The sequence below is a fragment of the Danaus plexippus genome, chromosome 7, assembly GCF_018135715.1.
Source record: "Danaus plexippus chromosome 7, MEX_DaPlex, whole genome shotgun sequence".
NCBI lineage: Eukaryota > Metazoa > Arthropoda > Insecta > Lepidoptera > Nymphalidae > Danaus > Danaus plexippus.
Genome location: NC_083541.1, coordinates 287,843 through 311,012, shown reverse-complemented (window position 1 = coordinate 311,012; position 23,170 = coordinate 287,843). Strand labels below are relative to the sequence as shown.

The following is a 23,170-nucleotide window of genomic DNA, read 5'->3' as shown; positions in this document are numbered from 1 at the left end:
AATTTAACCGAATGCTATGAGATTCTTTACTCGGTGTAAGTTTCTTATTTGACAAGATGTTTATGACCATATCGTTAATTTTGAAAAATACTAGTTTGTAATGTTATATTGAAAAATGTTAGACCGGTTTGTTATTTGCTTGGTTGCATAATAAGATTCAATTAGTAGGAAAGTCTTTTTGTCGAGTCCTTTAGATTCTTTACCTAGGAACCCAGAAACCGAGAGGTAAAATCTGAAATATTTTACTTATGCTATTGACATTACATTGATAATGGTTTGTTTCACCAAAATCTATACAATTTTTATCGAGAGCAGTCGAATAATTGATTTTATTTTACTAAAACATATTTGTTGGGAAAAGAATGAATCACTTAATCTAATAACTATAATGTAATGATCAATATAACAGTACATACAAAGTAACGAGTTACTTGTCTTGATTATGGCAAAAGGTTAAAAGTTTTGATAAGCACGCTACCATCGTACATTCATATGTATTATTTACATCTACTTACCTTTTTTTACATTTTTACTGCCCGGTTATATACAATAACTTTCTATATTGCCTAACTTTATAAAGAACATATTTATACCCACCACTCACTGTTTTGTTGAGTTTAACGAAAACTACAGTCATGGATAGAATTCACTTTGAAGTCAACGGAGTGCACTGCTCAGGTAAAATTATATGCATGTAAAGAGATTGAACATTTGAATAATATATAGTTATACTCATAAATGAAAATATTTTTTAAAATATACATTACGAATGATATATTTGTAGTGGGCAGTGAGGTGAGCTCCTCTACAACCCTGCTGGAGTATCTCCGGAGATATCTGGAGCTGCGCGGTACCAAGTACATGTGTTTGGAGGGAGGATGTGGAGCCTGTATCGTGAACGTCACAAAACATCCTGGAGGAGAATCCCAAGGAGTCAACTCTGTGAGTTAATTTATTGTAAATAGTAATATATTAAAGAGATTTAAACACCAAAAGGTTTGACTTTATACGGCTTTTTTAAAGGTTTGATTTTGACCTTGATTTTTAATATCATTTTTTGCAATTTTTGTTATATATCAAGAATTTGATAGGTTTTTCCTATCACAATGTTTTTACCATTTTACTATTAAGGAACATTATTTTACTTATAGTGAAAAAAAAAAATACAATTTGAAGTAACATAAGTAATAATAAAAAAATAATTATTTTATGAGTAATTTTATGTCATAAATGTATTTGTTTTTTCGTATGTACAATTAATAAATTAACAGAGTACATAAGTACAGTTATATAACAAATATGACATACAAAATAAAGTAAGTAAATTGCTACTTATCTATTTGTATTGGTGTTTTTTGTAAAATTAAAGAATGTTACTTTGATAACATGGCTATTAGTAAAAGTTACGAAAATAAAATAATTTAATTAATAAACATATAATACTTGACAAAATTATATATATATATATATACTGCACAGTAGATAGTACAACAATAAAATCACTCACAAGCCGCGTGACTCGCACTTGTCAATTATATTTTGAATGATTCCAAACTGGTTTGAACGCTCTCAATAATGTACAGCTATCAATAATAAATTGATAGGTATGAAAATCAATGAAATCAATAAAGAAATATATTGCAACCTTTGATTACAATTAATGAGTCCTATCAAATAAATTTAAGATGAATATGCAAAAGTAAGTCTGGTAGAAATTTGTACTACTAATGAAAAATTATATGTGAATTAGAAAGCGTAACGTACTTTTTATGAATTTTCTAATGATTTTCCAATTAATATATATATAATATATATTAATTGGAAAATCATTAGTTTGTGAGTTTGTATGGATGTATGGGTTTTTGTCGCACTTTCATAAAAACAACTTAGATTTTGTTAAATATTTGGAGTAATTTAGTTGAGACATCAGAATTACACAAAGGCCATAATTGATTCAAAACTGGTTGTTTTTGTGGGAACACATAACATATACCTTAAACATTTTTCAATATTCCTTAATACTAATAAACATTTTATTATTCTGTCATGCCGTCGTTTATACGTTTAATTTCACTCTGCTATTAGACATATCTCAAAATACAGATATCACTAGAAAAGAAAGGATTTTAAAATAAACACTAATTTCTCAAGTGTTTGCATGTTAATTGCATTAAAAAAAAATTTTTTCACTGTAGCAATATTCACCTTAACGATTTTATATCAGTGCATGGTACCTATAACATCATGTAACGAGTGGAATATAACAACAATTGAGGGCATCGGGAATCGTCTGCACGGCTACCATCCAATTCAGGTGACACTGGCTGAAAACAACGGCACACAGTGTGGCTACTGCAGTCCAGGATGGGTCATGGCTATGTACAGGTGAAATTAAACTTTAATAACAGAAGAATAAAACTCAATTTATTAAATGACACAGATCGGTTAATATAAAACGGATAACTTTGTGCCTTTTCAGTATTCTAAAAAATAAAAAACCGACGATGTTGGAAGTAGAGCAGTCATTTGGAAGCAACATCTGCCGGTGTACTGGATACAGACCCATCTTAGAGGCGTTCAAGAAGTTCGCTTCAGATGCTCACGATGTATTAGATATCGAGGACCTAGAAATATGTAAAAAGTCTGGTCGACCGTGTGCGAAGAATAGTTGTGACGAATCTGATTGGTGTTTATTATCTAAAAACGAACTTAATGGAAAACTACTGCACATTATATTAAATGATAACAGGGACTGGTTCAAAGCGACGTGTATATCTGACATATTTGAAATTTTCCAAAAATGGGGAACTGAGTTTTATATGCTTCTGGCTGGAAATACAGGGAAAGGTAAATATTATAATTAAATTACGTTAAAGTTTCATTGATTATATATTTGTTTTAAGGTTGAATCTATCTGAGCTTAAAATGGAGCCATTGTTACATCTTTTCTTAAATTACGAGTACTAAGCTTTTAGAATGTATCCCAGTTAAAGTAAGATTTCATATTCGTTTATTATTCTTCATTTTACCAAAGTGTGTTTTATTTCCACCGACAATAATTGCGACTACTAAATAGTTATCGAGCCTTCGGTTAGAATGTTAAATAAGCGACAAGCGGTGTTAATCCAAAAAAATATAGTTTATTTAAGTATTCCCTTAGTTAAAATCTTAGATTTCAATTCGGTTTGATTTTTTTGCAAAAATGTTGCAGGCGTTTTTCCAATATTAGAGTATCCAAGAGTATTGATAAATGTAAATGATGTCAAGGAATTGAGGCAACAATATATTGACCAAAACTTAGTGATTGGAGGAGCGACGACCCTCACAGAACTGATAAATATATTCGATACAGTGGGTCACACTGAATACTTTGGATATCTGCTGGTATTGAAAGACCACTTAGAGGAAGTGGCACACATTACTATAAGAAATGTAAGTTGTGATTTGTTCCGCATGCCAAAGTATATATTAATAAATGTGTAATTTTTTTATTTAAGTTATAGCAAATATTAATAAATAGAAAAAAATATTTTATTTATACGTTTGGTCTGGCAAAAATCATTATTAGAAAATATAAAATGGTTAGGAAATTATAATCACTAAATTATATTTTCAAAGTTTATTCTTATCAGAGCTCAGTGATATTCTAAAGAAAACTCAAGAGTCTTGTAGGTAAAAATGTATAAAGTTGTCCTTATGAGTGTGCTCAAATATTCTTTACATTCATATGTCGAATTGTGCATGGAATTAATTTTTAACTACGTACAAAAAGATAACATTATATTTTCTATTTTTCAGAATGCAACAGTTGCTGGTAATCTTATGCTGAAGAATTTTCACCTCGATTTTAAATCCGACATTTTCATACTTTTTGAGACTGTTGGTGCACAACTTACTATATGTAAATAATTTTGATAGATTACAAAAACATTACTCTTCTTTCCTATTTGATCCGAGCAATTTTTGTAAAAAGATGGTTATATAATTTTGCATTGATTTATTTACAAGTTTTATTAGCATTGTTGCAATTTTTTTGGTAAGGTTTCTCATTGCTTGAATAGCAGTAGTAGTAGGGGTAGCAGAGTTTATGAGGAGTTGTTAATATCTACTTGCTTAAACCAAAAGCAGTGAATAGAGGGCTTTTTCAGGGATCTATTAATTATGTTTTCTCTTCTCATTTATCGATTAATAGATGTTTTGGTTATGCAAATGATAGCAGATTTGTGAAAGGATATCAATTCAGTTTTCACAATTTAATTTCAAATTTCACATTTCATTCATTTTTGAATGTATTCTTGAGTACATTCCCCGACTTCAGCCGTTAGGTATTGAAGTTTCCTCGAATCTCATCTTTGGGCGATTCATGAAGTCCCAAGCTAAGACAACTGCAATGAATCTGAGCGTCCTAGAAAAAGTGCGGCAGTATTTCAGGTCGAAAAAGTTTCTTGTTCATACAAAGCACAAGTCCGGTCGTATGTGGAATACTCCTGTCACATCTGAATAAGAGTTTCTTTATATTACCTCACTAGCTTGGACTCAGTGGAGAGACGTGGTAAAGGCTTATTGGTGTCCATAACTTGGTTAAATCTGATCAAGTCAGCATATAGCGCATAGTATGGGGTTTTCCAATAGGGACGCTTGAACTTTGACAGCTGATTGCGGCCATGTTGTTTGAGTGACAGCTGTCAAATGCAGTGTGTTATATTCATTCCGTCCTCCCAAACCACCATGGCAGGTTACAGTGTCGAGCAGCACGTGCAAATCATAAAATTGTTTTATGAAAATGGGTCTTCAGTTCGAGCAACGTTCCGCGCACTTCGCCCGTTTTACGGTCGCGATGATCGTCCTGCCGAGTCGACTATCCGTCGATTGGTGGACAAATTCGAGTCAACCGGGTCAGTTAACAATCAGCCGGTTCCCGTGCGTCAACGTAACGCGAGATCTGCCGAGAATATCGCCGCTGTGCGCGACAGTGTCCTCGAGAACCCGCGGCAGTCAATTCCGCGTCGCGCACAGGAACTCGGCCTTTCGCAGACGACAACTTGGCGAATTTTGCGTTGTGACTTGAGCCTGCACCCGTACAAGATCCAGCTGACCCAAGAGCTCAAGGTTAATGACCATAGACAGCGCCGTGTGTTCGCTGACTGGGCATTAGAGCAGTTGGAAGTTGACGCCGATTTTGGCAAAAAAATCATCTTCAGCGACGAGGCGCATTTTTGGATGAATGGCTATGTCAACAAGCAAAATTGCCGTATTTGGGACGAGACCAATCCACACGAGGTTCACCAAGTGGCAATGCACCCGCAGAAAGTGACTGTTTGGTGCGGATTTTGGGCCGGAGGCGTGATTGGTCCGTATTTTTTCGAAAACGATAATGGTGTGGCCGTCACCGTCAATGGTGAGCGATACCGGTCGATGATAACCAACTTCTTTTGGCCTGAAATCGAGAATATGGATCTGGACAACATGTGGTTTCAACAGGACGGCGCTACGTGCCACACAGCACACGCTACGATGGAAGTTCTGCACGAGCAATTTCTGGACATGGTCATCTCGCGCGGAGGCGACGTGAACTGGCCACCGAGATCGTGCGATTTGACCCCGCTGGACTTTTTCTTGTGGGGTTTTCTTAAGTCGCAGGTCTATGCCAACAAGCCGCAAACCACCGATGCCCTCAAAGTCAACATACGCCACGCCATCGATCAAATACAGCCCGATTTGTGCGCCAGAGTCATCGAAAATTGGACCTTTCGTGTGCGCGCCACCAACCGAAGCCGTGGCGGTCATTTGAATGATGTCATATTCCATACATAATGGGGTCGATAGACCTTCCAATTAAAAAAAAAATTTTGCAAATATCTTTCCTACATGTATTTTTTTTTGCATTTCAAAGATCAAGCGCCCTTAATGGAAAACCCTATAGATCTGATTAAACGAAAAGTAGTCAGCCTCTCGGTATTCTTCAGAATATATTCTGCAGTATTTGCGCAAAAATTAAATTTTTTAACGATTCACCGTGCCAGTGTTGGGTCCCTCACCTTACAGGGTAAGGAGTTTTAACAGTGCCTGGGAATTACGACCCAGGTGTAGGTTTAAGGAGCCTCTATCTAAAGCTTGTTAAACGCTAACCTCGACCGTCCATCTAAAACTGCCTGCGAAGTTCGTTCCAAGTAGGGATGAAAAATATGTCTAGCCTGGACGCCGACGCACAAATATCCTCTGGGGTTTCAAATTGTTTCTCACACATATCCATCATTATAATCCAATCAGGAGCATGGTGTAAGGTTTGATGTTTGATTTTATAGCCCTAGTAGCTTCTCTCGCAAAACCTATTGATTGTTCTTTTGTGGTTATTTCTTTTTGCGCTCTGGCTACCGAAAGACTAACCGCTTCACATAAGGTTTTTAAAACCCTTTCTTATCGACGCGAGTATTGACCAAATATTTAGCAGTTCCAACTAACCCTCCAAAAATATAGAAAGTGTTATCGGTACCTTTACCCCATATTACTAAATTACACTGATCTTGGAGGGTCATCTGAAATGCATTGAGATAATATTTTGGCAGTGCTGGTGATCAATCATGAATTAAGGTGCGCCATTTAAGTGCTAAAGGGATGCAAAAATCTCCTATGTCTAAACACTCGTTCTTCATTTCTAAATTCATTGCATGGATCTTAAATTTAACATTCTCGTCTTGCCGAATGAAAAACTAATATATCCGTATCTTTGACCTTGTTACTTGATCCTAACATAATATGTTTATGGAATTGAAGTCTTGACTCTAGCTCTGGGGCATCTCTGTCTTTAAGGCACTCCTTATACTATCACATTTACATCACTATGTAACGACGTATAATCGTATTTCCTCAGATATGCCTCTTGGCAACACTTAGGTGGTTATACAGCTCTTACGACCTTTTCCTATTCATCCCAAAACAATTGCGATCCCTGAGTAAAGCTGACGAATCAGATGATAACTGTAAATGTATTTCTTTTCCAGTAACTAGTCCTGTTGAAAAAAAAATCATCACAATGCAATCGTTCCTTTCAGAAAATATGAATGGCAAAATAATATTAAATGTCCTACTTCCACCGCTGAGTACTGAAAACAAGATTGTAACTTTTAAAGTAAGTTATTAGGAATCTTCAATAGAGTTTTCCATTTTAAGTTACCGTAACTTAATGAAACGTATCTGTATTCAAAGTATAAGATTAATTATCTACATTAATATAATTTTAGATTACGCCACGATCTCAAAACGCCCATGCTCTCGTCCATGCTGGATTTCTTTACAAAGTGGATCATGCTGAAAGAGTCCTAGATAGTAGAATTGTTTACGGAGGACTTTCGCCAACATATACCAGATCTTGGAAAACTGAAAAGTATCTTGTTGGCAAATCGCTATTTCGGAATGAAACGTTGCAAGGAGCTTTAAAAATTTTGGACTCAGAGCTGTTGATAGTTGATTGCTTACTAGATCCGCCAATACAGTATAAACATCAAGTGGCATTGGCACTATTTTATAAGGTAATGTAAATATAATTAAGACAATGAATTGTATCCCCTATTTGATTTGGTTCAATAACATTAGAGACGAAACCTCTTAGCATTCAACGGATTCACCGTGCGGGTGCCGGGTCCATCCCGTTGCAGGGAGAGGAGCTTCAACAATGCCTGGGACTTGCGACCCAGGTGTAGGTTTAAGGGGTCCCTATCTAACGCGCGTTAAACGCTCACCTCCACCGTCTAAGCTCCTCTCCCTACCTAACCAAATTTGAAAAGAACCTACTAGAGCTGCCTTCGAACTACGTTCCAAGAATGGATTGATGTGAGTTCTGGACAGGCCCAAGTCTTTTAGTAGGTTGTAGAGAAATTTAGCCGTTATACCTTTCGCTCCCACTTCTACCGCGTATAAATCCACGAAGAACCTTTTTCAAGTGAGTTCGTTAGTGAGCTCGTAATATTTGTTGACCTTAATGGTATGGTCTTTGGGGATGTTGGTTTCCCAAGGAACCGTAAGCTCTCTCATTACAACGCACTTTAAAATTCGCGAATACATAAATATGTCTGGTCTGGAGGCCAACGCTCAAAGATCCTTGGGGATTTTATATTGTTTTTCATACGTATCCATCATTATAGTCCAATCCGAAGCCGCTTTAAGGATGGAGTAAGGCTTGACATTTGATTTTATAGCCCTAGTGCCTTCTCTCACAAAACCTACTGATCGCTCGTTTGTGGTTATTTCCCTTTGCGCTCTGACTACCGAAAGACTATCATCTTCTCAAAGAAAATCCGTATAAAGTATCTATAATAGCCAAATTATGTTGAAAAGGTGATTTTGATTGAGTATTTCCAGTAAAATCATATATTTTTAAGTTTGAGTTAAAAAAAAATCTACAAGTTTGCCTCAAGTCAAATATGAACTTAATATATTATGAAACGTTCATTTCAATACAATTAGTTATAAAAATTATTTTAAAATGAAATTGCTATTTTTTTCTCTCAAGCTGTTAGTGTTGACCAGAGTATCCATAATATGATCATTTCTGTCTTTGTCATCCGCATCACTTCGTTTACTTCATATCTTTAAGAACACCATCAGTTAATGTAAATAAATAAAAATTCATCTTGAATTGGTTTCAGTTTTTAACTATATGAAATTTTCTTCTTTAAAATTAACAGAAATTTGTTTATAACTAGTTGAAACTATTTCTCGATAATTATTTCCCATTTAAAGTCTTTTGCAGACATAATTACCAATTTTTTATTTCTAACTATTATATGCTAGCAGTAACTCATGATATTTTCGAAGATTCATAAAGAAATATTCAGACATCATAAGTATATGAAACTTAACTTTGATTATGCTCCGGCTTATAAATAATAAACAAATACATGAGTCTACGAATGTCATTTGGAATGCCATGTTTTACACGGCCTGCTTATCGTCATGGTATTGTAGATTCCTTCAATATCTCGCAATTTGAAAGACAAATCCTCAGGCAAACACCGTAAACGCGCCTCTAAATCAATTTTTTTAAGATTATACTTTTATGTGGCGTCGCCATTTTTCTAAGTTGGACCTTTCAATGTTTGAATTAATGAGCACAGTTGCTGGTATGGTAGTAGAGCCTAGCTGTGGTCTAGTTACTACAGCTCGAACATATGCTGGCTCGACCGGGGAAGTACCACGGTCTCACAGAACATCGGCGTGAAGTAGTCTTATATGGCTGCGTTTCGCCTGATGAGTGAAGGATGCGGTTCCCCTTCCCCCTTTTCCACCCTTTCTTGATCTTTAACTTTTGCCACCCTTTCCTCTCCCTCTTCTACAATCAATACATTTTGACTCATTTTTACGTTTCGATGCAACTTCTAATATCGGAGAATTTTTATTTTTATTTGACACTGTAGGGAGAATAAAAAGTAATGCAAGAGGTTTGTTATTTAATTAATTACGTTTTTCTGTTATCATTTCAATAAAACAAAACGAAGGGACAGTCCCGTGATTCTATCAATCTAGCTTTAAGTCCCAAATGACTGTTGCATTTTTCGTAAAGGTTTGCACTTCCACTCCACAAAAAAAAATTAAAAATAGTAAAACGACGCCTTTCTTTTCATAAAATTTGACAGACTAAGAAGTCATAGTCGGTCTTAGTGTCTTCAAAATACACAACATGCATATATACAACATATATGTATGAATATTTAAATAATTATTATATATTATTTTTACAAATACATATTTATTCGTCCTTGTTTTTTTTATACTACCGATGCGTCCACATATGTTCCTCAGTCATTTTTTTCTGACTTAGGTTATAGGAAGAGAGGGCCAATTGAAAACACGCCCACCTTTTGTATGTGTTTTCTTTATTAAATCTCTTCTGTACATTTAATCATTTTGTGTTAAAATAAATAAATATTTATACTTGGAGAATAAACATGTTCTCTCCATATCTGTATTTTTTCCTAAACACGAAATTTTTGTTAAATTCTTCACATCCTCATGTATACAATATCATTATATCTAACTATCATATCCATCAGAATTCCACTGGCCTTAGTGTATGTTAAATATATTCTTTGTAATATTAACAAAATATGCCTCTATGACTTTTTTAATATAGTTTTGATTTTAGGGTCTACTTTCGTTATGTCCACAAGACAGGTTAAATCCCCGTTATTTGTCTGGGGCAAGCAAAATTCATAAGACGAGACCAGTGTCTGAAGGAACTCAAACATTCGATGTAAATCCCGCTCTGTGGCCTCTAAACCAACCAATACCGAAACTTGAGGGTTTGGTTAGTAAAAGAAGTTATTTTATTACCTATTAATACAGGTAACTTATTTGATTGGATGGATGTATTTAAAGATCCAATGTGCCGGGGAAGCAAAATACTCTGAAGACATTCCAAGATGTCCAGGAGAAGTTTTTGCAGCATTTGTTTTAACAACAGTAGCTCTAGGAAAAATTACACATATAGATGCCAGCCTTGCTTTGGTGCGTATGATCTGATAAAATTCAAAGCATTCTTTGATTCATTTTAATTTAAGCAATAGTATATTTTTGCAGTCGTATTTATTAATGTTGTTTTTTGTTAATAAATAATAATTACTAAAAGTACAACAAAAGGCTTGTACTATTTCTATTTATTTAATTATAGTGGATTAATTATCAATCTTAAACTAAACTCAAAGCTATCTGTAGGAGGAACCAGGAGTAATAGCATTTTATACAGCAGCAGATATCCCAGGCAGAAATAGTTTTATACCTGCTGTTAATGCATATAACACAGCTGATGAAGAATTCTTGTGCAACGGAGAAGTTAAATATTTTAATCAGCCCCTTGGAATTATTGTTGCCGAATGTCAAAGCATTGCAGACAAAGCTGTACATCTTGTACAAGTTATTTATACTGATATAAAGAATCCGGTTCTTGACATCAGGGTTGCCAAACATGATCCCTCAAAACTGAAATTGTTTCAAACGACAAACGCAACTTCTGCTGGTACAGATATCGCTAAAGTAATTAAAGGTGAACATAGTATCTATACACAATATCCCTTCACTATGGAAACTTTGGTAACTGTGACACATCCTACAGAAGAAGGTTTCAGAATATACGCAGCAACACAATGGATGGATTCAGTTCATGTAGTGATTTCAAGAGCTCTTCTACTAGATGAAAATAGGTAATTTTATAATTTTTTTATTTCAACGAATCTTAACTTTCGTAAAAGCACTTTTTGTATTTAAATAAATTATTTAATCATATTCTGACAACAAGTTTTCTAATACTCTTAAATAATTGAGATGAAATATTTCAGAATAGATATTCATGTCCGTCGTTTGGGTGGTGGGTATGGCTACAAGTTATCAAGAGTTACACAAGTGGCTTTAGGAAGTGCTTTGGTTGCATATAAACTCAATCGACCTTGTCGTTTCATACAAAGCCTTAGTACTAATATGAGAGCTACCGGGAAACGATTTCCATGTTCTACAAGTTTTGAGGTAATATTTAAAAGTATTTGTGCAATAAATTTATAAATAAATTGTACGAATCGATTGAGGTCCATGAATGTTTCTATTTCTTTGTAGTATCCAATTTTGAGTAGGCAATCCAACACGGCAAACATATTTTTTTTTTCGGTAAATATAATACGTAAGAATGATGGTGATGATAAATATGTTAGAAAAGTATGATAAATTAAAAACGTAGTAAGTGTTTATAGTAGCAATAGCAAATGTGTGCCTTGTATGATAACTGGAAACAAGATAAAAAGGTACAGAGTAGCTTACCAAATTCAATGTCACCTCTCATATTGCAAGTAATAACATAGTGATTTTGACGTTAAATTACTGGAATTGTCTTGTGTGTGCGAAAGAAAAAGATCAAAAAGACCGTAAGCACTTTCAAAAGAGCAACATGTTTTTAGATAAGATAAAAGGGCCTAATAAAAAAAATTTGGTAATCTGTTCATTCCTCTGATTAATGACGCTTGAACAACAATCTACCCTTACTATTTTATCAATGGAAATTGAATTTAATAGAAAGATGATCTATAAATTTTTATTTTTAGATTTCCGTAAACAAAGCAGGACTAATACAATCATTGGATTATGAGCTTTTTAGTGACAATGGTTACATCGTAAATGAAACTTTACTAAATCTGGGTGTTGGTTTGTATAACAATGTTTACAAAAATAAAACTTGGACCTATAAATCTTATAACGCCATAACTGATACGCCCTCAAATACATGGTGTAGATCTCCAGGTAGACTTGTGATTGAAATAAAAATAGTGGCGCTTACGAAAATATTATTAAATTATAAAATACTTACTGTTTTCCAGGTACTTTGGAACATGTTGCAATGTCTGAATTATTAATGGAAAGAATCGCTTATGAGATGAACTTAGATCCGCTTGATGTTCGTCTAGCAAATTTGGATACAACAAAATATAATGATATACTTGAAATGCTTGAAACATTGAAAACTAATTCACAATATGAAGAACGTAAAATAAGAGTAGATAAATTTAATAATGAAAATAGATGGAAGAAACGTGGTTTGAGATTTTCGTTTTTGAGATGGGATCCCATTGGAACGCATTATTTAGATGTAAACATGTGTGTTTATTACGATGATGGCACCGTTGCTATAACACATGGTGGAATAGAAATAGGACAAGGAATAAACACCAGGTCAATCCAAATAGCAGCTTATTTTCTTAATATCCCCATAGAGAAAATTCAAGTGAAACCTAATGATACTGTTATTTCACCTAATGCAGGTGGAACTGGTTTGAGTATAACGGGTCAAAATGTAGGAATAGGTGTTCAAAGATGTTGCGAAGAATTGCTTAGAAGACTTGAACCAGTTAAAGCTCAGTTAAATAACCCAACTTGGGAGGAATTGGTGAAAAAAGCTTATGAAATGAATGTTGATTTACAAGTACATGATTTAGTGAATGCTAAAGATGAACAGAAGTATAGTATATATGGTATAACACTAGCCGAAGTTGAAATAGATGTTCTGACTGGTGAATGGGAAATAAAAAGAGTTGATCTAATTGAAGACGTAGGTAGAAGTGTTAACCCTGATTTGGATGTCGGTCAAGTAAGTTGAATGTTGTGATATATTTCAATTGCAGTAACAACTTTCCTATTGATACTTAGTTTAAGAAAATATTGCCTGTTTATGTTATTGCCAATTTTAGATCGAAGGTGCTTTTATAATGGGCGTCGGTTACTGGACTAGTGAGAATATCATTTACGATCCAGAAAGTGGAGAAATTCTCACGGACCGTACATGGGAGTACTGGGTGCCGGGTGCAAGGGACATTCCTCAGGACTTCAGAGTTTATTTCAGAGAAAAATCTTTCAGTACAGCCAAAATTCTGGGAGCTAAAGGTATTTTGACAAGAGTTGTATTCATAATATGTCATTAACAAAAATTTGTATGGTTTAACATTTGCTACAAAATTCATGACTAAATTCGTAAATATCTATTTTTACTATAGCAACTGGTGAACCTGCGACTTGTATGGGAATCTCCGTAGCATTTGCTATGAGAGCAGCTATAACTTCAGCACGTAAAGAATCAGGAATGCTTGCATGGACTCAAATTGGTAAGACAACAGAACAAAAAAATATGTCAAACAAGACACCTTCATAATATTAATAGTTAGAATATATCCTTAAATATGATTTTTTTTCTTTTCAGATGGTCCTTTCACTGTTTATAAAATAGCTTTGGCATGTGCCTCACACTTTGAAGATTTTCGATTTTACTAAATATTTGTTTATGTCAAAATATACATACAATTTTGTTATATACGAAATAAATATTTTTAAAAACTTACTCACCGCTACTGACAGTTACTTACCATTTTTTTTTAACCCGGGGGAATGTGTTCTACACATGCCCGACCTAGTGGGGACAGGGCTGGGGTACATGGGGATGGTGGTCCACCCCAGAAGGGGGAGGAAGGATGCCCCTTAAGGGGATGCTCCGATCCACTAAACCTAAACAGGTGATACTTGCCGCTCCGCTGAAGTGTCACGGGCTCGCTATTGCGCACCGCAACTCACCGGATGTACACTTCCTCCCGTCAATGTTGCCCCCGGAATATGGGAGGCGCGAACCAACCCCGATCTTCTAACATGGGCGACGGAATTCCCCATCCGCCGCCCATAGGCTCCGTCCAACGCACGAAGATGTTGTTACGTGATAACTAAAGCCACGTACGCTCAACACCTTCAGCCACCTCTCCCGCGACGCATGCGGATGGATGTGGTGTTTAGTTCCCAATCCCTTTCTGCTGCCTCTTTAGCCGACAACAGTGTTTTGGCATAGAGTTCAACATCCTGTCCACCTACGACCATGGCGCTTACCATGACCGGCAACGAGAGGTCAGGACCAAGGACAGAATCCTGTGGAACACCGCAGGACATCATATGCTCCCTTCAAGACCCGTCTCGCACTCCGGCGACCAGCGAAATAGTCCGTCACTAACTTCTGAAAATAGAGGGACACTGCATAGTATCCCAGAGCCTCCCTGATGGTTTCCCACGGCAGGGTGTCGAAAGCATTGGAGATATCTAAAGAAACCGCCCATAACACCCCACCTCGAGAGATCTCATGATCCGCCAACTCCCTTACGCGCCCGATCGCACCGATTGTGCATCTTCCTCGCCGACCGTTACTTACCATATTCTAAGGTTACCGTTGAAGCAATATTCGTTTATTTTTAACTTTCTTTTTTTGTCTGCTATACTTTTTATTTGCCTGATATGCTATACTATTTATTTAGATACCTGATTACTTAGTATCTTCAAGCTTAAAATTCTTTCTTTTACTAGACAATTATACGAGGAGGAACGAAATAATTTTTCTTGTTATAGTTAATATTAGCAGTGTTATTGTACTTCATTATTGTTTTATTTTTTGTGGTCATGTATAATTGATTTGCTTATTATTTTTTTTCCACCTACAAGTACTTAGTCTTAATGTTCAAATTCTTAGTAACCATAAGATTAATAAGTAAAAATGTCATTAGGCCATGCGATCGTTCGTTGTTACTTTTTTATACTTATTGTATTTTAATACGAGTACATTGGTTATCCTTCATTTGCGTGTATTTGGGTGCACTAAAGTGATAACATATAAAACACGATCACGTTATTTATTTAACTTTTATTATTAAACTTTTTATATAGTGCATCTCGGTGTTTACTTAATAAAATAATATAAAAATAGCCCTTTTATAGTACTTTTAAAATTAAGTTATGCAATCAGTTTAATCTAATCTTAGTCAACTAATAATTAAGAATATACACATAAAATTTTATGTAAAGTTAAACTCTCTTCCAACTATCCTTCATTTGTTTTCAGTCTCTATTTTAACGCTATCTATTTTTTTTGCAAGTTCTTCTAATTCGATTTTCTGTTTTTCTTCGGGTGAAAGCTGGATTTTTCTTTTCAACCTTCCATTTTTGATAGAATGTAGATCAAACTTTTGTTTCAAATTATTACTTATTTTGCTTAAACTTGGTTTCAATTGCTCACTTTCCTCTTTATTGTTCCTCCTTTGGTAATATTGTCTACTATTATGAATTATATCATTCGAAGCTGGACTCCTTAGTGCATTTGTTAGTTCATTTTCAATATTTTTTTCTCGACAAGCAGGGCAGAGTTTCTTATACGATCTCTTTATTACTTTATTAGAAAAACGTGGTACTTCCGAAAATTCTTTATTCAAATCATTTTTTGTAGCACTTTGTTTTTTAGACTTGCCAAATACAAAAAGCCACCTTTTATTTTGGGCTCTTTCCTTTGCTTCTGCCTCTTTATTACGGGAAAAAAACGGGATCTTCATATTTTTTAAAGCGCTAAAATTTTACAAAGCTTTTATTAAATTTTTGTTTCTAAAATTAACTCTAGGACTACATATATAAATAAATACATTTTTAAAATATTGAGATGAGTATTTTATTTTATAGAATTTTTGTTGTTTGATGCCACTTTGATGTCACTAACTAGACGAAATGGCGAGGTTTATGTGTAAAGTTGATTATACTCTTGTAACGTCCGCCTGAAGGATCTATTTTTTTGATGTAATGTTTTAGATATCATGGTTAATATTTATAGCAACACAACAAAGTTTCTTATGAAAGTGTTTATCTCGTTGCGTAACATTGGCAAAATCTCTAAATAAACCTTTTTTACCATTTGCGACGTATGCGGTATGATATAAGATAATATTAACCATTATTAGCAGTCAAAGTATAAAGCCTGAATAATGGCTAGTTAGCTTCATCTTGCTCCCCGTGTAGACTATGCAAAATATGCAATTTAAATATAAACATTTTTATGCATATTCTGGTTTCACTAATTTTATATCGTTTTTTTTTCTTACAACTATTTTATTTAAATGTATCTCTTTATTTATTACTCACCACTTTTTCTCACTCCTATGTCCCGCATTAAGGGACGACTTTTCATTATTTGTTATACCATTTAATTTGTATGTGTCCATTAGGTCACTGTGATCACTCACAGAGATAGCGTTCAAATCTATGTTTTGTGGGACAATGTGTGTTGTTTTGCTATATATATTTACTTCTGGTATATTATTTATATTTAAATTCTGGTAATCCTGTATAATTTCACTACTATTTTCTTCATCATCGTGCATAACAGAGCCACCGTAGTCGGATTGTTTCCTTGAATTTTAATTTATTGCATTTGAGAGAAGTAAAAATTTAAAGATAAATTTAAACCTATTTACCTGTCATTTTCAAGCTGATAAAATTGATCTTCTTCAAAACTATTATCTGGACTTTGAATAAAACCAGCCACATCAATTTGGGCTCCGGAATCACTTTCATCCTCCATTTCGTAATCTTGACGTTTGTTATAATTTTGCTCTCTTTTTCCCCTTAAACGAGTATTAAGTTTTGATTTCTTATTATAAAGTTCAACATTTGAATCAACATCAGATGCATATTGCAAAGAATATATGTTATTTATAAATAAAAACAAAGTAAACAAATAAATGTATCGTAACATTTTCACGACATTTATTTTTTCTTTTTAAAAAAAATACTAAATAGGAAATAAATATATGGCCAATATTAAAAAAGTAGAATAAAAATTATACCGAATAATCATGTTTCTTTTCAAATCAATTAAAACTTATATAGCATCTTTTTTGCTAAACGCATATGATTAGCTTCTGCCAAGATGTGGTGTTCGACTTCAGAATTGGATTCAGAGAGAAATAATGAATCGGGTAAGAGGTTCCTAAGGAGTTCGGCCACAAACAGTTTCAAAAGAATTTTATATACTAGATTATTGCAAACCAAATACTAATATTCTCCATTAATATGGACGGACAATATAAAGACTCAATGTATTTACAAACAATACAGAACTTTCATCATAAATGAAAACTTTGGTTGAATTATTAACATATTTTGTAATTAATTTTGATATTATACTTAACTTTAAATATATATTCTTATATTATCTCTTACCGCAAAATAGATTTTATTGATCTCACTATGACCATATTTGAAAGACTCAAATTTGTTGACAAAGAAAAAAAGAAAACCTGTCATTCGGATAGTTTTTAATTTGCTGTAGAATTGATTTCATAAAACATGGTAGAAGCGACTGAAAGTGGTCAAAAGTAAAAAAATACGGGATGAGAACTATTGGAGAATAAAAAATTAATTAGAACAGTTCTTATGTAGGAAATGTTTACTGCATAGACTGTAAAAAACCTTAAATTTGAAAAGCAACAATGTAAACAAGGGGAATATGTGAATGTCCAAGGTAATGGTTTTTTTATGTAACTAATATAAATATATCAATTCAAAGCCATTCCGAGAGATTCAATGGTGTGTTCAGAAACCACTATAATTTATGGGGGCCATTCGTCCCACCCCTTTTATGTCATCTCATTAAACAAACGGACACGCTTCGATTCATAGACTCTTACTTGGGTGAGAAAATTTATGATTTGTAACTCAGAGACATGAACCAAAAGCTTTTAAAGGCAAATCTGTCAAAACTTAGAATTTTCAGAGATATATTTCAGGATTTGTTATATTTAACAAAAAGCATGTTGTTGTATGTTAGATAAAAATTATTGGCTAAACGTTTTTCAAATTTTAATGATAAAAAAAATAATTACGAGCTTAGAAATTTTCATGAAAATTAATATATAAAAAAAAAGGATAAAGTTTCCAATTACACTGAAGCAAAACCAGGACAAAAAGCGAGTTGTTTATAAAACCGTTTGAAATCCTTTTCAGACTCGTAAACTTAATATTGGCAGATCTCAATTATTACTAAGCACTTATGTCGGCGTAAAAGCAATTTATTTGATAAATCTGAATTGTTATTAATAATATTTATGATCATACCTAAAGGTAATTTTTATGAAATGTACGTATTGAACTTGAATGTTACAGCAGTCTGAATTTACCTCCTGGAGTCATGTTTCGATTCAGATGTCATGTCAGTACAAGTGATTTATGAAGAAAAGGAAAAGTAATTACCTGAAAGATGCATAAATGGTATTTCAAAAACATTCACACGTTCTCAATATATTTTGACGAAATTCACTTTGACGTCTTTATAGTGAATTACGAATTATATGTTTTTTATAAAAGCCTCTTTTTAGCAAAATTCAGATATCAAAAATGATTTCGACATGTCAAAAATATTGCTATTTCTTGTTTAGTTTTTATATTAATTATAATTATGTCTGTTTCTCTTAAATTTATTCTCATAATTGAATTCTTTTCTTTCTTATATTTTCTAAAAACATGAACACGAAGTAGTGTAACAATTTAAATGTCTTAAAATGGATTTAGTATCTCATGATACTTGAGTTGGCACAGATATCTCTTAAATATATTTCATGTAACTGTGATCAAATTTATAGCGAATGTAACAGGACTATTTATTAATCTAATCTTATATTACTAATAATTAAATGCGTGTATCGGATTCGGCTCAAAAACATCCTATCTTTTACACAGGCCTCCTCTAAAGGTATATCTGATGTTTATTTATTTTCCTTTAGAGAGTCTTGTTTGTTTTCCCCCTCGAGGACCAGTCAGCTTGGGGGAGTATTTTTTGTTGTTACATATTTGAATTTATTAATTGTTTCTTGTTTTTACGTTCGCCGATAACTAATTGCTAATGTTATGTACTTAAGTACTCTAGTAGGTGATATCTCTTTCATTTCGCTCTTCATTTAGTTTTAGTAGTAGGGCCTTCCATTTTTCAAGAGTTTCTTTAGAATATTCTTTTGTATAACCTTCGATTCTTTTTCCATTCTATTTTCATTTTGTTAAAGAGAAGTAGAAATTTAAATTATTCGTCGGCAACCCTTATGACCGTAACGTTCTTAAAATTTAAAAATAGTTCCGTAAATATTTAATACTCCAATTACTCCAAATTCTGTATTTTCTATGTTTGTGTTTTTGTAAATGACAGTAATTACACAATGACGATTACTTCGACAACTTTGTGCCACCAAGTTTATCACTTAAACAGGTTTTGTTTGTTAAAATTTTGATTGTAACTATTTTATTTTGAGCTTTGTTTCAGAGCAACACTGGAGGGATGTTTATATCACGACTACTGGAAACGGAAACATAATTTTAGTATTTTAATCAAGAAACTCCGAGAGCTCTATACATCGTCTATATAGACTACAAAAAAGCCTTCAATACCGTATCACATCCAAGCACCTGGAATGCATTAATAGAACAGGGGATAGATATCGAATAATGAGAAGCATTTTCAGCAGAAACACGGGTAGAGTTAAACTGGAAAACCTAGGACAAAGCCTCCCAATCAACAGAGGAGTACAGCAAGGCGACCCGATTTCCCTAAAGCTGTTCATTGCTGTCCTAAAGTCCGTAATAAGAAAACTGAACTAGAAAACCAGTGTTTTCAATATAAATGGCAACTTCCTGAATTACCTCCGATTTGCCGACGACTTAGTATTTGTTTCAGAATCTAGCTCGCAAATACAAGAAATGATAAATTCATTAAACGAGTTGATCCGAGAGGTAGGTTTAGAGATTTATCTCAGTAAGTTCATGCTAATGATAAACATAGAAATACAATATCTGTCGGTGACGAAAATCTAACCTATACAATTGAATATACATATATACTTGGAAAGCAAATAAGTTTTAATAAGAAGAATAACTATTTAGAAATCGAGAGGCGAATGCAACATACTTGGAACAAATATTGGAGTCTGAAGGAAATCTTTAAAAGTAATATGCGAATAAAAATTAAAGCAAATGTTACGTCGAGTTGCCTTCTATCGTAGAAGGTTTATCTAAAGGTTGTCAAACCTGGAAATATACAGCGGATATAAACAGAAAAATTACTACCAATCAACGCGGCCTAGAACGAAATAGGTTTAATATTAAGAAATCTCAAAAAATACGAATGACAGATGAGCGCTGGATCATAAGAGTAACAAGATGGAGAGCCCAAGTGGTAAATCATCTAGAGGAAGACTGCTTATAGATCGGTAAGACGGCTTGCCTAGGCTGGATGCAAACTCTTCTAGATAAAGACTAATGGGCTTCTTTGGAGGAGGCCTTCACTTGCAGAAGGATTCTTACAGACTAAAATATAATAAATAATGTAATAGTAGTTATACTGTTGTAAGTAAGATACGTTAGGCATTAGGCAAACATTTTTTTATTTATTAGTTATAAATACCATTATTACATTTTGTTTTATGCAAGAAGTATAAAACTTTTTTATTTATTTACTTATTTTATTCAGTACAAATAATATTATATCATAAATATTGTAACTTTTGCCAGTACATTATTCAAGGTCGTGCACAGATCTGAGCACGGTAGCAGACGTTAAACGTTTCTAATTTACTTAAACACACCATTAAATCGCATCTCACATCCTTTTCAATAACACGTTACTCACATCACTAATAACATAATTCCAGTTTATTTGTTTGCGCTCGGAAAATTAAAACAAGAAAGTGAAAAAATATTTAATCGGTACACCGCGCCGGCCAAAATAGTAGCGATCGGTCGATAGTGTTTTTATTTATTTCCTATAGATGGCCCTTATAGCATATTAGGAATCTAATGTAGTTATGAATCTCTAAAGTCTAAACACCCGTATTAAGCAGGTAATGTTTATTTGTATGCATAGCGTGCACTACTTACAGTCATCCGGGAGGAACTGTCGATAAGCTGGTTTGCTTGTAACGATTGAGCGGACATATAAATTAAATGAAAAAAAATTTGCTAAGATAAAATTATGGAAGTTGTAGGAACCTTTTTATGTTTGTGACATCTTCTATAATAATAATGCATTATAATAAATAGTATACACGGACACTACAATACAGTGAATAAAATTATGTTTGATATATTTTGTACGAGATATTCATTTCGCTTTAAACGAAGTTTGGCTGACGATCCTTCTACTCTCTCATTATAAATTTATCACCTTGCACCACCATATTCTGTGCGTATTAACACACGGAAATAGTTGTTATATTGTTCAGACTTGCAACACACTTTGTTAATAAAACAGAACAAGGCATTAAACCTCTCCAGAGGACTCGTTTTCCTCCTATCACCAACAACTGTGTCTCACTTATTAAGTCCCCGTACAAATTACAACAAACCATATTAAGATTTACTAAAAATCACAAAGAAATAGATTTATTTACAAATATTACAATATTTTGTAGCTATTAACCAAAGGATTGCTTTGAAATCGTGACGTAGATGAAAAAAAAACTAGGAACTTAACATAAAAATACATGTTATTTCTCTTTACTCGAAAACAATATGTACGAGTATGTAGAGGATAACGCTTCTTTTTTAATATGTTTTAGAATATTAAAATATGTTTCGAATTACAATTACAAAGTTAAACATAGATTAGTTCCTAATACTTTTATGAAGATATATATATGTGTGTGTGTGTGTGTGTATGTACAGATATCAAAATGACTGAATTCATAATATTAACATTAAAATAAAACTACTCCTTGTTCTTCTTATTTTCATTTTAATCTAGTTCACTTATTAATAATTATATAATAACTATTATAATTTATTTTGCATATAAAAATCGATTTGACAACATCGATATTGGTATGTAAGATCTCATTGTTACGATGGATATATTATAAGAAAATAAAATACACTAGTATATATAATTAGAAAATAACATCGCCAGAATAAGAGTTTTAATAACTAGCGTCCAAGTTAAGGTCTTAAATCTTAAGCTCAGGCGTTGGGGTCTGCGCTTACGTTTTAATTTTTACATGCTTTTATTTAGCTTCAGTTTGTAACCGACTTTTTCCAACTCGATTTTAACCTTAATCGCTATAAATACAAAAAATTTGCCATGTCACAAATATGACTACCGACAGGATCAACCAGGGAGATGCGTTCCGGAATCGAACTATGTGAGTATATATAGATTAATATTCAGATATATATATATATATATATATATATATATATATATATATATATAGCATTAGATTAAATGGATCAGTTACGAAATATTAATTTATAAAAAGTGACCAATAGGTCTTTTTACATAATACGTTACACTAGTACATTGATCGCAAGTATAGCTATTTATGCTAACAACACTAAAAGCCTTAGAACGTACCCGAATTGGAGACGCAACTCTGTAAACAGAGCTTTATATATCAATGGATGAAAAATTAATGTAGCTATTTGATAGTAAAATCAAACATTCGTCGTCTAGAAGATTAACACATCCGCGTTGGAGACAAAGTGAACTAAAAAGTAAAAAATAAAATATAGTTAAAAAAAAAAACTAAAAAACATGTTTTTCTGGTTAACCCAACTAAAAATAAAAAATAATCTTAACATTAACAATAACAGTAGGCGGAAAATATTAGTATTGATATGAGCAAAGCATGGGACCCTTTATAGCATATCTTGCATACTATTTTTGAATTATTACTTTTTTCATAAGATTAGTTCAAAAATAGTATGAAAGATTTATAATATAAATTATATTCGAACAGATATAGTGAATATTTTATTTGTGTAAACAATGTTTAGTTTAAAAAGTATTAGTATTAAACAAACCAAATTG

At 33.2% G+C, this 23,170-nt stretch overlaps 2 protein-coding genes across 2 annotated transcripts; one reads left to right on the top strand and one right to left on the bottom strand.

Annotated features, from left to right (window-relative positions):
- The first annotated feature begins 635 nt into the window (after positions 1-635).
- On the top strand, positions 636-13,800 carry LOC116770720 (xanthine dehydrogenase-like). The gene is made up of 17 exons (XM_061520924.1): positions 636-678; positions 785-942; positions 2,225-2,385; positions 2,480-2,847; positions 3,212-3,432; positions 3,799-3,901; positions 7,002-7,129; positions 7,242-7,529; positions 10,142-10,303; positions 10,375-10,503; positions 10,711-11,195; positions 11,331-11,514; positions 12,084-12,279; positions 12,357-13,123; positions 13,224-13,416; positions 13,527-13,634; positions 13,730-13,800. Exons 1-17 carry the CDS (start codon positions 636-638, stop codon positions 13,798-13,800), a joined length of 3,765 nt encoding a protein of 1,254 aa, XP_061376908.1.
- Positions 13,801-15,193: 1,393 nt separating this feature from the next.
- LOC116770737 (uncharacterized) lies at positions 15,194-17,092 on the bottom strand. Its single transcript, XM_032662333.2, has 3 exons — positions 16,797-17,092; positions 16,465-16,731; positions 15,194-15,897 (listed from the first exon to the last, which is right to left on the bottom strand). The coding sequence occupies exons 1-3, from the start codon at positions 17,075-17,077 to the stop codon at positions 15,387-15,389; spliced, it is 1,059 nt and encodes a 352-aa protein (XP_032518224.2). The 5' UTR covers positions 17,078-17,092; the 3' UTR covers positions 15,194-15,386.
- Between the last annotated feature and the right edge of the window lie 6,078 nt (positions 17,093-23,170).

Coding starts and splice junctions, on each gene's coding strand:
- LOC116770720 (XM_061520924.1), top strand. CDS start 636: ATGGATAGAATTCACTTTGAAGTCAACGGAGTGCACTGCTCAG. Junction 3,433..3,798: donor CACACATTACTATAAGAAAT/GTAAGTTGTGAT, acceptor TCTATTTTTCAG/AATGCAACAGTTGCTGGTAA. Junction 3,902..7,001: donor TGGTGCACAACTTACTATAT/GTAAATAATTTT, acceptor TTTCTTTTCCAG/TAACTAGTCCTGTTGAAAAA.
- LOC116770737 (XM_032662333.2), bottom strand. CDS start 17,077: ATGTTACGATACATTTATTTGTTTACTTTGTTTTTATTTATAAATAAC. Junction 16,732..16,796: donor TATCAGCTTGAAAATGACAG/GTAAATAGGTTT, acceptor TTAAAATTCAAG/GAAACAATCCGACTACGGTG. Junction 15,898..16,464: donor CATAGGAGTGAGAAAAAGTG/GTGAGTAATAAA, acceptor GTAAAATTTTAG/CGCTTTAAAAAATATGAAGA.